This window comes from Sceloporus occidentalis, unplaced genomic scaffold (assembly GCF_023333645.1).
Source record: "Sceloporus occidentalis isolate IW3139 unplaced genomic scaffold, rSceOcc1.0.p SCAF_2, whole genome shotgun sequence".
NCBI lineage: Eukaryota > Metazoa > Chordata > Lepidosauria > Squamata > Phrynosomatidae > Sceloporus > Sceloporus occidentalis.
The window spans coordinates 125,068,043-125,084,923 of record NW_028316982.1 but is presented as its reverse complement, the minus strand read 5'-3'; the positions used below and the strand labels follow the sequence as shown (position 1 = coordinate 125,084,923).

General features: G+C 42.8%; 1 protein-coding gene across 3 annotated transcripts in view; it reads left to right on the top strand.

The window, feature by feature from the left end:
* The window catches only part of LOC149318983 (PDZ and LIM domain protein 1-like), a 37,986-nt gene extending 23,325 nt beyond the window's left edge, over window positions 1-14,661 (top strand). For 2 of the 3 annotated variants that reach the window (XM_089510864.1, XM_089510865.1), the window contains exons 5-8: window positions 827-1,132; window positions 3,989-4,143; window positions 7,319-7,430; window positions 14,217-14,661. In XM_089510864.1, the coding sequence (XP_089366990.1) occupies window positions 827-1,132; window positions 3,989-4,143; window positions 7,319-7,430; window positions 14,217-14,403 (760 nt within the window). In that variant the 3' untranslated portion in view covers window positions 14,404-14,661. The remainder of the gene's footprint in view (window positions 1-826; window positions 1,133-3,988; window positions 4,144-7,318; window positions 7,431-14,216) is intronic. The other variant, XM_089510866.1, reaches the window with a different exon arrangement.
* Window positions 14,662-16,881: the final 2,220 nt, after the last annotated feature.

Sequence of the window (16,881 nt, the reverse complement as noted above, 5' to 3'; positions counted from 1 at the left end):
TTCCCTTTTCTGGGAATAATTACTTAACTATAGAGGGTCTGGTGGATTTTTCCAGTCCAGGACGTTTTGTTGAGTGTAGCAAAGGCCAAATGGTGCTGCATCCTGCCCTTCTCGACATCAGCCCCTGCCTGCATCTGTTTGCCTGTCTACCTCTTACGGTACCCTCTCACGCAAGTTGCAACCCTTTCCCCTGGGGTAGGACTATCTATTAAATTTACTAACAGGAGCTGTCCATAGAATTTTTTGGACCCTGTTCTGGAAATTGTTTCCATTTGTGGGGTCCCAAAAGCCCAAGTTTGCAGGTTCATAACCCACCTAAGTTTTGTATGGGGAAAAAGTGCTTTGAAGATGAGTGTGTGCTGGAAAAAAAAGCTCCTACAGAAGACATCCAGCAGTACTTTGCCCAGGTGAAGACTATGTTGTTGAACCCTGGCACTTTCTTAACTTCACAGTCCCTTCTGCCCTCCCACTCCTAATGGATTTTTTCTTGCCTTGAAATTCTAAGGGGCAGGGTAAGGTGAGTACAAACCCTAGTGCTTCCCATCCATTATGTTAATCGGCAGTCAGTATGCATCAGTTAATATGAATAAAAAATAATCTAATTTACATATTTTGTGTTGTAGTAAGATGTATATTTAATTGTATATTGAACTATTGAGTAATGTGCATCCCCTTGCATGTTGGAACATAGTTTAGTGCTGTAGATGGTCTAGTGTTGCAGTTTTCCTTAAATAATTTCTTTCTTCCTTTCTTCCCTGTCTTCATGGGAAATCATCATCATCATCATCAACCAATTCTGTCCTTTTAACTCATTCCTCCTGACTAGCCCTTTATCACCCAGTGGTGGGTTCAAGGCTCCTTTTGCATCTGTGTATAACCCTCTTCAGTCCGCTTCTGCCTCTCCTTTGCAAAGAAGGCACAGTACCTCATCCATCCCACATCAAATCAGAGTTGGTGTGGAACAACTCAAGGAAGTTGCTCAGATCTGTCCCAGTAGCCCTGTGGAAGTTGAGGTGCCTGGACTCAAAGTACGACACATACAGTTTAATTCTCCTTTACAGCTCTATTCACAGAAAAACATCCTGGATTCTTTGCAGGGGCAGATCTGTTGCATTAGTCCCACTTTCCCCAGGTAACTTTGCCTGTTTAATATGCGATTGACATAAGGCCTGTGCACATTCATTTTCCTCAGCTTTTGTATTATCCATTGCACTAGATTTTAAATTGTTGCTTTGTGTTTTTTGCAAAATATCTTGACATTATTGTGATAAATCCGTCACTGCAAATTAAGGTCCATGCTGCTTCTGAAACAATGTGTTGTTCAATGTCTGCTGAATGTCACTGTGCTTTTTAAATTTTATTTTAAGGGCTCACTTCAAACCTTGACACATACGTTCCTAGGATCACCTTATCCATCTATTACAAAATCATATGGGAGCAAACAAATATGTAGATAACTGGACATAAAATATATTGAGTAAAGAAAAGAAAAAAGGAGATGTGGGACTTGGGTGGTGGTGAGACAGGAAACATGGATGAACATTTGAATGTGCAAATCTACCTGTGAAAGAGGTATGCCGAGGGAGGGAGGCAGATGTTATGTTGACATTGGCTCTTGGTGCATGAAGCTCGTCTCAGTAGCCTTTGATACTTTTCTTTTTCTGTCATGCATGATATGGCACTGAATTATGCAAGTTGGTCGTCACTGCTTTTATTCATACAAACTGGAAAGATAATTTTCACTATGTTGAATTTTGAAAATGATTCATTTCCAGTGTGAATACCCTTGGTATTTGTCATGACTTTGAATCAACCACACACTTTTTTCTTAGTGTTTAATGGGTTGCATTGTAAAGAACTTTGTCTCTATGAAGATGTAACGACATAGAAATGTAACAGAAAGTATTGTGAAGTTTCTAAATCTTGTAAAAAGAAGTCCATCTTCAAGCAAAGTAAGAATTGTGAAAATCCTCTAATAAAGAATGTTTCCATAAAATTTTTCTTAGTGGGATCCAAAGAATCCTGCTGAGACAGGTTGTTCACAGGCAAGATCTGAACACCTGCACACCCTGTACAGGGTTTGATAGTGTGCGTTGAATCATAAGGATCAGTGCTGAGTCTGGTGCCATCTTCAGGCCTAGCTCAATACAGTACCCAGAATGTACTCCTTGTGCAGTGCTGGATGGGATTTTGCAACTTGTAAAAACAGCAGTTCCCTCATTACGTACTGCATGCAAAAGCCTTTTTCCGTGGAGGCAGGCTAGTATGTTGCATGCTAGTGTATTTATATTAGTATCAAATATATACTAGTGTATATCCACTTGAAAAAAGTGCCTAGAAATCCTGTTTTGCTCTTTAGAGTAATTTTCTAGTTATAATAATCACAGACTGAGGAAAAACAGTTCTCATTTGTATGTGTTCTTATGGGATAACAGAAAGCTTTTCACTGTACCTTAAATATTTCAACTAGACATGCTTATTAAACCAGGTACCACTGCCACATCACTCTCTGGGTAGCAGAGATGTTTTCTTTTGGGGAGATAATGTTTATTGCTGGTGCACTCCCTGTATCCTAAGCACATACTTTGAAAATGTTTTACTCTGGACTTGGTCTGTGGATAACCCACAACCTCTCTCCTAGCCTTGAGCTGTGCAGCAGAGTCTTCACTGGGTATTCCAAGATTTTTTTTCTTTGGAAACCATCCCATCTGTGTACTTTTCTTCTTTCTCATCTTTTGCAGTGCTTAAATGACTTCCTGTACTATTGTGATGACATGTGTATCATACCATACCCCAATGTTGTGTGTCTTCAAGTTGTTTCTAACTTAGGGTAATCATGTGGTGAACCCATCACAGGATTTTCTTTGCAAGATTTACGACGTGTCCAAGGTTGCCTAGTGGGTTTCCATGGTTGAACAGGGATTCAAACCCTTGTCTCCAGAGTCAGTCACTATACTGCATAGCTCCTGACAAAGTCTTTTCCATGAATGTGGACTAGATTGGTATACAGTGACAGCACCCAAACACATTCCCCTTATTACATAATGCCAGTTTACATAACGTCAAAGATCAAGGAATAAAACTGATTCTTTCCTTGATACTAGTTTGAATGTTTTAGCAGAATGGTTGAAAAGAAAAACAGTATTCTTACTGTATTGGTCAGTCTTCGTTCTTACCCAAATAGTAGCAAATACTTTTCCAGTTGTTCTCCACTGTCTGTCTGCATTCAAGATGTACAGGAAAGAGAATGATGTGGCTTCGGATGCTCAAAATGTCACTGCACAAGTTCATCCTTTGTACACATTTATGAATGAGTCTTTGTAAGGAGAACATGGTGTTGCTGTTTTTCTTTTTTACCATGTTGGTTGGTGCCAAGACAGATAATTTTACTATTGTAAAACACCACTGTTCCATTTAAAAATATGGTGAGCACCCATGGAGGAGACCAAAACTGTCCAAATTATCCCTTGGCTCTTGAAGGCAGCTAAAGGAACACAGCAAGCAGAGGACCCAACAGTGAAAGAGTGAGCCACAAGAAGGCTGTAGCTTTGCAATTCATGACACATCATCTGGGAAATGGCAGTCAAGACCTGCTCCAGGTCAGACGCACCCAGTTCTCTTGACCTTTTCCCATAGAGCTAAAAATATGGAATACCTCTACCACCGACAATACCTGCACACGTATTACAGCCTAAGTGTTAAGCACAGTGTGCATCCTGCCAAGAAATATTTTGGAAGTTCTGGTTAATTGATTAGTGCTTTCTGCTGTTATAGATCTAGTGTGAATATATATGTAAAGTAGCTAAAAACAGAAAATACCCAGGAAAATCTTAACTGCTTATTTTAGCTGTGCTACATTTAATCTCACTTCAGTTTAATTGTAATACATTTTACACCACTAGTTACCTTGACTGTGTGTGTTTTCTTGTAAATTACAGCACAGATTGATACTATGTTCATTGAAGGTTTTTGTCTTAATTTTGTGCAGCTTGGACCAACTTAACCAGCCCGCTACTACGATAAGGATTGACAAAGACTCTGAGGTTTATAAGATGCTACAGGAGAACCAAGATTCAAATGAGCCACCCCGACAATCCGCCTCATTCTTGGTGCTACAGGACATTTTAGAATCTGAAGAAAAAGGTAAGTGCCTTCCTGCATATAAATGAGATCATTAAGAACACACACTTGCCTGGAAACATAACAAAAGTGACAAGAGGTTATAGCCTTTGATCTGGATGGGCTCTGTGGACCAAACTGCATGTCAGATATCATGAGGTTGCAGTAATCTTCAGGGATATATGCTGAGTCCTGGTGGAAATTCTGCCTGCCCCCTATAACAACTGTCTGGCTCAGGAGGAAAATTTCCCTATGTCAACTCCTTTATAAAATCCTGTAGCAGGAGGGCTGCTTTTATCTAGCCCCATATTCTAAGTCAAGGATGGATAATACAATGGGAGGACAGGTTGCATTTTCCTCCTCCTATGGGGCAGATGACATCAGAGGGTATGGCCATGCCCTTGATGGGCTTTGGTTTGCAATGCTACGTGTTGCTTCTGACTGCCTTGTTAGCTTTTCCCCAGGATAGGTTCAAATCAGACACTCAGTATTGTAAGCTAAAGCTCCTTTTCCCAACATAATTTCAAATCAGACACTCAACACTGCAACCCCAGTTCCCAGGATGAGTTCAACTCACACATGCAGCATTGAAAACCAAAGCCCCAGGGCCAGGAACATGCTGTTTTTGATTGCCTTGTTAACTCCTTCCCAGGATAGGTTCAAATCAACTAAGAGGGAGGGGGGAGCAAGCAGGAGCATCATGCCTACATTCTTCCTCCTTCCTGGGAGTATGCCAGTTGCCCCTTCTGAGCAGCAAAAGCAGAACGAATGTGTTCTTGGTACCTGGGCCTTCCCGCCCCAGGCTCTATTAGTGCCCCAAGACTGCTTCTCACTCTGGGATGCCTCAATCTCAGGTATATTTTTAAAAAATTAATCTTCATTTTTAATCCATGGATGCTAAAATCCGCAGGGCCCTGTGTAGTTGGAACTAACAACTGGATCTAGGCCAGTGTTTTAGGAGCATGAGTGAAAAGTTTTCCACTTCTTTTCTGCATATTGTCCCTTCCAGAGGGATCATCTTCTTACCACACCTTTACTATAAAATGTGTTATTTGATTACTTGATACCTTCTTCTCCCCCCACCCCATCAGAGTATAGTGAGGGGTTCTCTCTCATGTCTTCCATGTTCAGCTCTAACAAATAGCATGCCTATGATTGTTCTCAACCGATCTTAATCTCTTGCCGATACTCTAGTCTTCTTTACCATAAATTCTCTGAAGATGTTTTTCTTTTCAAAATGTATAGTGTCATACCTTCTTTTCCCAGTTTCTGACAGGTAGTCTGAAACCTCTATAGGTACTCTTCTCCACCTTCAGTGTTTCTACATATACTCTTTATGGCAATAAGGTACTCAAGTGCAGTGGCACCATGGTTGCTAATATAAAATTATCTTACCACTTCAGCAGCATATCCTTTTTCAGACTCTCCACTAGTCCTTTAATATTTTCTCACTTAACCCTAATCCACTCTTTTTACATCTGCTCTTGAAGATAACTTGATTTTAAATTGTTATTTCATATATTTCGTCTCTGTTAACTGCCATGTCTATTCCTTACTATTGGTTCCATGACCTGAGTAATGGCCTTTTCTGTCAGAAAATGTGAGGGAAGATCATAACCATTCAGAAACGTTCAGCTCTTCTTGATTTCTTCCAGGTCTGTGTAGCAACTTCTGCACCATCCCTCAGAATCAGAATCAGCACATATAATAGCAATGGCTTGTGACATCTACTGAATGATGCCTGCATCCTCAGGCATTTAATGATGTATTGCATGCACATCAATTTTAAGGACCTAGAACATAAATCATATGTTTCTGCTCAGTATCTTAGGTTTTTTGGTAGGTTTGGCCATGATATATAATATCCACAGTGCTGATAATCCTCAGAAAACATGCAGGGGTAACTGTATTGGCCATTTAGTAAATTCAAACAAAAATCCACCAAACAGTGATACCTTTGTTGGCTAACCGAAATGCACAAAATTCTTGTTGCAAGCTTTCAAAGCTCCACTGGCTTCTTCATCAGGCATGAAGTTACAAACCAGACAGGAGAAAAATTAGAGATGTTAGTCAGATGCCTACATTCTATTGTTTCTGTCCTTAGTTAAGATGGTATGGGGAGGTTCAATAAGGACTCCTCTCTTGCAGTCCAGTCGGTTTCCATTCCTTTGAGGCCATAGGCCTCTTTGTAGGCAATCTCCCAATTGCTACATGGCCAGAAAGAGGAGGAGCCAGCCTGCAAAATACTCTCCCCAAACCATGTTAACTAAAGACAGAAACAACAGAATGCAAGCATCTTACTAACATCTCTAATTTTTCTCCTGTTTGGTTTGTAACATCTTGCCTGAAGAAGAAGCCAGTGGAGCTTTGAAAGCTTGTAACAAGTATATTGTGCATTTTGGTTGGCCATTAAAGGTATCACTGTTTGGTAAATATTTGTTTGAGTTTCAATCACTATGATTCTCTTTTTCCTGTATTACCCTAGTACTCTAAAAAATTTTTAAACAAAGTATTAAGTGCTGGTATAACTGTGATATTCGTAATACTATCCAGGAGCCCTTCCCACTTCTCTCTTATTGATGTGTTTAGTAACACTTAGAATTACCAATCAGTTTAACAGTTCTCTTAAGTTTTTCCACTCTGCCTCTGTTATAAAACACAACTATCTCTTTTCCCATATGTCCATTCTAAAATATATATCTGTTCTGAAATACGAAGTCGAAGGCTTTCATGGCTGGCATCCATAGTTTTTTGTGGTTTTTTTGGGTTATGTGGCCATGTTCTAGAAGAGTTTCTTCCTGATGTTTTGCCAGCATCTGTGGCTGGCATCTTCAGAGAATGCATTCTCTGAAGATGCCAGCCACAGATGCTGGCGAAACGTCAGGAAGAAACTCTTCTAGAACATGGCCACATAGCCCGAAAAACCCACAAAAAAAACTATGTTCTGAAATAGTTAAAATAAATAAATAACAAAAGCCTTTTCTTCACAGTATTAAGAGATATTTCGCGCACACACACTTTTCAAACACATGTATTTTGGACACCTCTCATCATCATTGACAAAGGAGTTTAATAGATGAAGTATCGGATGATACGGCAGTATTTTGCTTACAGTGAACTGAGTTATAGTTCAACTTTCATGATCCAGGCATCTTTTCAGATAATAATATATATTTTTTATATTTTAAAATATTCACAGGAGACAAGCCTTCTGGATTTAGAAGTGTAAAAGCTCCAACAACCAAAGTAGCTTCATCCATTGGAAATGCCCAGAAGTTGCCCATTTGTGATAAGTGTGGGTCTGGGATTGTGTAAGTACTAGTATATGCACTAACTGTAATTTGCTTAGGGGTATTGAACTTTTTTCATATTGGGGAGAAAATGATTAAGGACTCCTTAACTTAGAAAAGACATGGTTAAAAAGGGAAGTGATTGAAATGTGCAATTATATATTTATATACTGTACGCCCGTGTCATACATGGGCGCTTTTTACGCAGCTTCCAGTTTATGCTGGAAGCCATGCGCCATTCAATGAATGGCACGTGCGGCACTCACACCGCCATGCTGCCATGTGCACAAGCTCCATTATCCTCAATGGGTCTCAAGCATAGGCAGAGCTTGCCTTACGCGGCAGGTTCTGGAACGGATCCCCGCATAAGGGAAGGGACCACTGTAGCATGCCAACTAAATACCTATATGTCAAGGTGCATTCAGGTTCTCAAACAAGCAACTAGTCTAAGGACAATTCATGCTGATATGCATTTGCACTGAAAATCACTGAGACTGAGCAGGTAGAATGCAACACTCCACCCAGTTCTGGATCATTCCATGCCCTGGCAGTTGTCAAGGCCCCAGGAAAAGCCCATGCCCTGCTCTGTGTGTGGGCAGTGGAGGAAGGGGAAGCAATTCAGATTGGAGCGGGAAGAAATAAGAGTGCACTCATAGATGGATGGAGCTCTGTTCAGGTATATTCTGCTCCTTTCCTTCTCTGAATGTCTTCCCTTTCCCCCCCTACACCAGTAAGTAAAAACTGCCTGGGGCTTGACTGCTACAGTGGAGAAAGTCTTTGGAACAAATGCAGAGGATTAGAGAAAAGAGGCATAAGTTTCAGTAAATCATTCTTGTGTGAATGTATGTCAGTAACGGGACCCTCTTTCCCTAATCAGTCCTCAAGGCAGGACTTGTCTAGTGACTGCAAAAATATATTCCGTTCCTATGAAACCCACGAAGCAGGATAATATGGGACTGTGTTTATTTGTTAAAAATAGGTCATAAATATACCTTATAAACATTCAGTCTGTACACCCACTATTTACAATCCAATCTTTACTTCAGATCTAAGAAATTCTTATAAGAAACTTAGCCATTCTGTATGAAGCTACTAAACTGGTCTGTACAGAGATTGGTTTTTCTTGGTAATTTTCACTGTATTACTTAGAAATCATCCAATTAATAGCATTAGAAAGAAGGACAGGTTGCTCACTTGTAACGGTATTTTTTCAAGTGGCCATCTGCGAATACATACAAATGGGTTGTACTGTGCCTGCGCAGTGCTGTTCGCAAACTTCTGGAATCACTGAGCAAAGTTAACTTTGCAACTTCTTGGCAGTAGCTCTGCCCATCCCTTATAAGTCCCCTGCATTCCCGCTCTTTCCCCAGTTCAGAAATTTATGCCATGTAAACGACATGAGAATGAGCCAATGGTAGAGCTGGACATTGAGGGGAGGACGGGTGGGATTTGTATGTATTTGCAGATGACCACTCGAAGAAGAACAGGTTGCTCACCTGTAACTGTGTTTCTTCGAGTGGTCATCTGCGAATTCACACAAATGGGTTTATTCTGCGCCTGCGCAGCAATCCTCGGAAACTTCTAGAATCTCCAGGCAGAAAGCAATGTATCTTTCTGCAACTTTTTGGCGGTAGCCCCGCCCACCCATATATAAGGCCCCTGGTGGCCCGCTCCTCTTCAGTTCCGAATGAGCCGCTAATCAGCGCGGCAACAAGCGTTGTCAAATGAGCAGACACTGAGGGGATGGATGGGCGGGTTTGTGTGAATTCGCAGATGACCACTCGAAGAAACACAGTTACAGGTGAGCAACCTGTTCTTCTTCTTCGTGGTCTCTGCGAATCACACAAATGGGTTTAGACTAGCGAGCTGTCGTCTGTGGAGGAGGGAGTGTCAAGATCAAATAGTCACATGACAATAAATATGCAAACTAATACCTGAGTGATTTATTTACAGTAGACAGGTTAGTGCATGGCAGACAGTAACACTGCCCTCCCAAAGGCTGCATCATGCCTGGCCCTTGCGTCCAGCCTATAGTGTCTAATGAATGTCAATGGCTGGGACCAGACAGCTGCCTTACACACATCCTCAAGGGGGATCCCGGTCAAAAAAGCTGAGGATGCGGCTACCGCCCTAGTTGCATGGGCTCTAATCCGACCTGGTAGAGGCTTCCCTGCCAGTTCGTAGCAAAGGTGGATGGTGTTGGCCACCCACTTGGAGAACCTCTGCGGTGACACCGGCAGCTCCTTCTTAGCTTCAGAGTAACACACAAAAAGTCTCTCTGAACGCCTGGAAGCAGCAGTTCTGTTCAGATAGAACGCCAGCGCCCTGCGGACATCCAGGGCATGGAGTTGGCGCTCAGAGTCTGTGGTCGGATTGGGAGCCAGAGTCGGCAAAACAATGTCCTGGTTGATGTGAAAGGCAGACACCACCTTAGGCAAGAAAGTGATGTCTGTACGGAGCACCACCTTGTCCTTATGGAAACGAAGGAAGGGTTGGTCCATCCTCAGGGCACACAGTTCACCAGCTCGACGGGCTGACGTGATGGCTACCAGAAAGGCCGTCTTCCAAGTCAGGAGTCTCAGGTCCGTGGTAGCTAAGGGCTCAAAGGGCTTGGATACCAAATGTGCCAGGACGGTGTCTAGACACCACTGCGGTGTAGGGTCTAGAATCGGTGGATGTAAATTGTTGAATCCCTTAAGGAACCTCTTTATAAGAGGATCCCCAAACAGGGAAGGTTTGTCCTGAAATAGGTAGTGAGATGAGATGGCTGACAGGTAGCACTTGATAGAACTCAAGGAGAGACCTGCGCCTATTAACGTCATAAGGAATTCCAGGACTATCGGGATGGAGACACGGGATGGTGGAATGTCCTTTGCTTGTAGAAAGGTTAAGAACCTATCCCATTTGTAGGCATAGGACCTCTGTGTGGATGGTCTTTGTGCTGCCTTAATGATATCCTGTACACCGGATGGAAGTGTCCTCAGGATCGTATCCTCCATGCTACCAATGGGAGAGATTGCATCTCGGGATGGTGGACTTGTCCGTCGTGGAGAGATAGCAGGTCGGGCCGGTGCTCTAAGCGGAGATGGTCTTGCACTCGTTGTAGGAGCGGAGCAAACCAAGGCTGCCTGGGCCACCACGGGGTTATCAGGATTGCGTCCGTGTGGTCTGCCAACATCTTCAAGAAGACCCGTGTGATCAGAGGAAACGGAGGGAAGGCATACAGGAGGCCCTGAGTCCACTTGAGCTGGAAGGCGTCCCCTTCCGATCTTGGCTCTCTGTACCGTGAACAAAATCTTGCAGTGTGGGCGTTCAGCCGGGAGGCAAACAGGTCGAGGAGGGGGGTTCCCCAGCGATTGAAGAGTCGGGACACCACCTCTGGATGCAGTCTCCACTCGTGGCAAGTGGAGGGTGACCTGCTGAGATGGTCTGCAAGGTCGTTCTGGTCGCCGGGCAGATGGATCCCCATGTTCGGCCACTGGGGATGTAGACGGTGCTGGCCTCGACTCAGGCGGAGGCACTGAGACCGTACTTGGAGGGCCCTTGCGACGGCTCTTGGCTCGCGGAGATGAAGAGCGGGCCCGTTTCTTCTCGTGGTCGGAGCGTTTGTCTCCTCTCTTCTTGGAGGCTCTGGGAGCGTCCGCGTCTCCAGAACCACTGGGCTGGCTCAAAACCTTCTCGTAGAGCGCAGCCTTGAGTGTCCGGTCCCTGTTCTTTAGGGCCTGGGCCGACATAGCTTTACAGTGGGGGCAGTTGCCAGGAATATGGGACTCCCCCAAACAAAGGAAACATTTTTCATGGCCATCGGCCTTAGGGATTTTCACACCGCACTTAGTGCACTGCTTGAAAGAGGCCATGGTAATCGAGTCCGTTACCGGTCCGAGGTCAAGCCGAAAGATCACGTAGAAGACAAGCCGATAGGGAAAGTCCGAAGAATGGTCAAGAGAAAGTCCGAAGGTCAAATGCCAGAGATTCAATCGTGAAAGGAGCAACAAGATGTAAGCGAAGTTCCTCGAGCTGCTTAACGCGGCGGAATGAAGGAACTGAAGAGGAGCGGGCCACCAGGGGCCTTATATATGGGTGGGCGGGGCTACCGCCAAAAAGTTGCAGAAAGATACATTGCTTTCTGCCTGGAGATTCTAGAAGTTTCCGAGGATTGCTGCGCAGGCGCAGAATAAACCCATTTGTGTGATTCGCAGAGACCACAAAGAAGAAATACCGTTACAGATGAGCAACCTGTCCTCCTTCTTCATGGTCTCTGCGAATCATACAAATGGGTTAGACTGACAAGCTTAGGTCAGTGGTGGAGGGAGTGTCATGACACCAAAGTAAGGTTCAAATAAAACTCTGTTTATTAGCCACAATAAAATGACTGAACCAAAACTTTGTCTGTTGAATTCAGAAGGCACACAAATAACACAGTAGCTCATGAAGGACCTATGTAAACCATGTTTGTTATACAATGGAAAGGAGAAACCAGGCATAGTCAAACACGCATTCTAGACTTTAGGAGAGCAGATTTCAGTAAACTTAGAGAAGTATTGAGGGTGATCCCGTGGTCAGAAATACTAAAAGGGAAGGGAGTTCAGGACGGATGGGAGTTTCTCAAAAGGGAGATACTGAAGGCACAATTTCAGACAGTTCCAGTGAGAAAGAAACCAGGATGGATGACTAAGGAACTTTCAACCGAGTTAAGTTTGAAACGGAACATGTATAAGAAATGGAAAAAGGGAGAAATCACAAAAAAGGAATTCAAAGAAATAGTAGGCATTTGTAGAGGTAAAGTCAGAAAAGCTAAAGCGCAGAATGAACTCAGGCTTGCTAGAGAGGTTAAACACACACACACTCACAACCCTGTGATGCCACTATCTAGAACTTGTTTTCTGCTGCTCCAGAGAACAGGACCCGGAACAATGGATGCAAGCTACAGGAAAAGAGCCTTCCACCTCAACATTAGGAGGCACTTTCTGACAGTAAGGGCTGTTTGACAGTGGAACACACTCCCTCGGAGTGTGCTGCAGTGTCCTCCTTTGAAGGTCTTTAAGCAGAGGCTGAAGACCATCTGTCGGGTATTCTTTGACTGAGATTTCCTGCATGGCCCTTGTGGTCTCTTCCAACTCTACGATTCTATGCTTCTATGAACTTTTCTAGATGTAAAGCTGATTGGTCAGTAATTGCTCAGGACCCCTTTTTTGCCATTTCTGAAGATGTGGAAAAGATTTGTCCACCAGCAATCTGCTGAAACTTCTCCTGCCCTCCATTCTCAAACGTTGAGATTACATCTGCCAGTTTTGTTAATACTCTTGTATGTAGTTCATTCAGCCTTGAAAACTTGAATTCATTCAGATTAGCTGGGTATTCCTTTATTATCTCTTTACGTATTCTTTACTACATGATTTATTCTATTCTCACCGGTTACAACTGCTTTCTTTTTGGAATATTGGGGCAAGGACATTATTAAACAGGAGTTTCAGAATTTGCATTTCACCATCTTCTGAATACAGTGGCTTTACCATGTCCTTGTTAATCCTTATTCTTTGAACACTGCCAACCCCCAACCCCACCCTGTTTTTTTAAAAAAATGTTGTTGTTTTTTAACTTCTCTAGTAAGCCTGAAATTCATTCTGAATTTCTTGGGCCTTACACTCCTGGCAGCTTACAGACATTAAAACAGATATAGTTAAAATCTAATTAAAATGTCTGCAACAGTCTAAAAACGTTTGTTGTGCATGTGGGAGAGAGTTCTACTGAACAGCCTCAGGATATGGAACTCCCTACTTAAGAAAGCTAGACTGGGTACCTCCTCACTATCCTTCTGCCAGCAAGTAAAAACTTTACATTCCACTGCCTTTTCAGAACTACATGTCAATGATTTTTGTAGTGTACGTCCTAATGCTTTTATTATTTTTAAATGGATCCAGTGTGGTGTAGTGGTTTGAGCACTGGACCAGGACCTGGGAGAACCAGGGTTTGAATCACCACTGAAAATCCCCTCTGAACAAATCTTGTCAAGAAAACCCCATGGTAGAGTTTGCCATAAGGTGCTCTGAGAGCCTTTAGGGCTGAAGGGCAGACTGTAAATAAATAAATAGCCAGAAATTACTTGAAGGCACACAACAACAAATGTTTTTAGACTGTTACAGATATTTTAATTAGATTTTAACTACTGTATATACTCATGTATAGTTCTAGACATTTTAGTCAAAAAATTGACCCAAAAAAATCAATCTACTTATCCATGGGGTCTTTACTGTACTTTAATTCTCATAAAAATAGAAACCATCCCCTGGTGAAATGCAAGAGTGTAATCTGTCCTGGAAGCAGTGGGCCCCACTCTGCTCTTTCATCCATCTATCCTTCAGTGTGAACACAAACAGTTATACATCCTGTCATTCTATAAATTCTTTGGCATTGCTTTTCTTTGCTTAATCCTTCAGGTTGTTATATAACCCTAAATCTTACTCTCGACTTATCCATGGGTCATACTAAAAGCCATCATTTTGGCCTAAAAACCTGCCCACAACTTATACATGAGATCGACTTATAGTCGAGTATATACAGTATATCTGTTTTAATATCTATAAGCTGCCTTGAGTTCCAGTTCTGGGGAAAAGGTGTGATATAAAGGATTAAAATAATAAAGTACAGACGTAGAAGTAGCACTGGTTATAGCTATGCTGGAGTACCTTTTTGACATGAGACAGTGACTGGGAATGGGTAAAAATTTTGCTAGTTTTTCTACTTTTTAAAAAAAAATGTAGGCAAGGATTTGTGAATGTGAGTGTATGTTTCCTGTTTTCTTCCCAGGGGTGTATTTGTAAGGCTTCGGGATAAGCATCTCCATCCTGAGTGCTATGTGTGCAGCGACTGTGGAATGAACCTTAAACAGAAAGGACACTTCTTTGTGGAGAATTGCATCTACTGTGAGAAGCATGCACGGGAACGGGTCACTCCACCCGAAGGATATGAAGTGGTCACCGTCTTTCCAAAATGAATTCATGTGACAGCATGGATGTTTACCAGGAGCCAGCCTACTGCCTCCAAATTGTCCTTGCACTCACAAAGGCACAGCAAGCCTTTTGCAACTGACATTTCTGTTGGCTACCACTAAATATCACTACTTCTCAGATATCAGCAATTTTAATAGTCAAGATCTGGGGGAGTGTTGGGCTTTCTATCTTTCTGAAAATAAATTGTCAGCCAAAATCATATGCCTTTTTCTTGTTCTAATAAAAGTGATGGATTCAAATCACTATTTCTCCTATTTGTGTTTGAATTCTTGCCTTGTCTGGTATTTACTCTCATATAGATGTAGGAATAGATAGCAATGTTCACATTATCCAGCAAAAAATGCTCAATTTCTAAAGACAGAAATATGGAACACATACATGCAAAAGGGTTGGGCTTTGTTTGAGTTTTCCTATCTTGTTTGATATTGTGTCACATGGGTTTGGATGGTATGCATGATTTCTTTAAAAAACAACAAAATCAGTATTCTCCCTTCCAAACTGCAGTAGAATAAGCAGATGGGGCCAAATAGACAGGACAACCAATTAATAAGAGGATCTCCCATTTATTTAAAATTTGACAAACAGTTTGTTAATGCAGATGGGGTTGAAAATGGATACTTACATGCTGTTTTCCACTTCCCAAGCTGCTATTTTACCCTAGTTGGAAAATGTGTGTGAAATGTATAGACTTAAGACCATGTATGGTTACTTTAAAAAACTATGAAGAGGCTGCAGGTCAATGCTGTCTATTTTAAAAAGATATACATAGGCGGGTTACAAACCGCCAGAAAGTACATGCAGAGCGCGTACTAAGGTTAGGAAGGGGCGGTGCTTCTGCACCCCCCTAACCCTAGTATGCGCTCCGCGCGCACAAAATGGTGGCGGCCGTTCCACACGGCCGCCGCCATTTTGACGTCTTGGACACATAGCGTCCAGATGTGTTGTGGTGGAAGTGATGCTGCGAAAGTGCGCCTTGCGCTTTGCGGCACCACTTCCGGGGCCCAGGAAGGAGCGCAATTTCCGCGCTCCTTCCTCAGAGCGTCCGGGAGCCCCGTGGTGTGGCAGCTGCGGCTCCCGGACGCTGCAAGCGGCGGCGGCAGGAGGCCGCCGCAACCTGGTGGTTTGTAACCCACCATACTTAATTCAACATATGTCACCCCTTCCTACTCATCTACCACTCAACTATCAGAATGAAAGTGAGAACAGCTGCTGTCAGAGATGCAGTGGGGCAGCAGCTTCATTCAAGGTAATTTCTTTCTAAATAGTCCCCGTGCAGCCCCTCCTTCCTTTGGAGTGATTTAGGAAACAAACTCACATCAGGTCATTCTGTTTGTCCATCTAGACCCACATTCACTATTCTGACTGGGAGCCCTTCTCTAGCTGTGAATCTTTTCAATCATTTCCTGATTATATTTTTATGAACTGGGAATGCTTGAGACTGAACCTGGGACTTCTTGAACAGAAATCATATGCTGACAAAATTGAGCAACAGAACAGTTGGAAGGTGATGATCTGCTTCAGCTGTGATCTAAATAATAAAGGAAGTTTAATGGAAGAAGAGGAATTGACATTGGCATTATGCACCATTAGGGATGTAGGGAAAATAGAGTAGGCAAATTATCTCTTTATCCTCTCCATCTCATGTTCTCTGCCTCATCTAAATACTGTTCGAAAGCTTGCATGGCTGGCATCCATAGTTTTTTGTGGGTTTTTCGGGCTATGTGGCCATGTTCTAGAAGAGTTTCTTCTTGACGTTTTGCCAGCATCTGTGGCTAGCATCTTCAGAGAATGCTTGCCTGGAAAGTAGTCGGGTATATATATACTGTGTGACCTGGGAAGGAGTGATTTGCATGTGTATTGTTCTGTTGCTAATGGCAGGCCTCAGGGTGGGAGGGTATGCAAAAGAGGATTAGTGTCTGCTTGATTCGTGCTCATTGTCTGCTGGGAAACCCCTGACCCTGGGAGATTTTTTATTTGCATTTGTTGAGTCTTCTTGCTATTTCCTTTTTGCTGTGAGAAATTGTGGTATGGTATCTGTGTCTCTGCAGCGTAGCAGGAAAGTTAGTGAGCAGAATAGATGTGCTTTCCTGGTCTGGAGTTTTTCCAGTCTCTGGGTGTCTTGGAATAGTTTCTCCCCATAGGGATGTCCAATGTGAAGTCTAAAGCTTTCATGGCCAGCATCCATAGTTGCTGGTGAAACGTCAGGAAGAAATCCTTCTAGAACATGGCCACATAGCCCGATAACCCCCCCCAAAAAAGTATAAATACTGTTCTTTATTCTCTCCGACCTCCCCTTGTAAATAAAGACCCTTTGCCTTTCAACCCCTCTTGGTTTAAATATGTCACATCCCTCTTTCCTTCATTCCCCATACCCCCTATTTTCCCTTGTAGCTGAAATTAAAGAAATTTTTATGATAGAATATGGACAGGTTTCTTACCTGTAACGGTATTTCTTCTAGTGG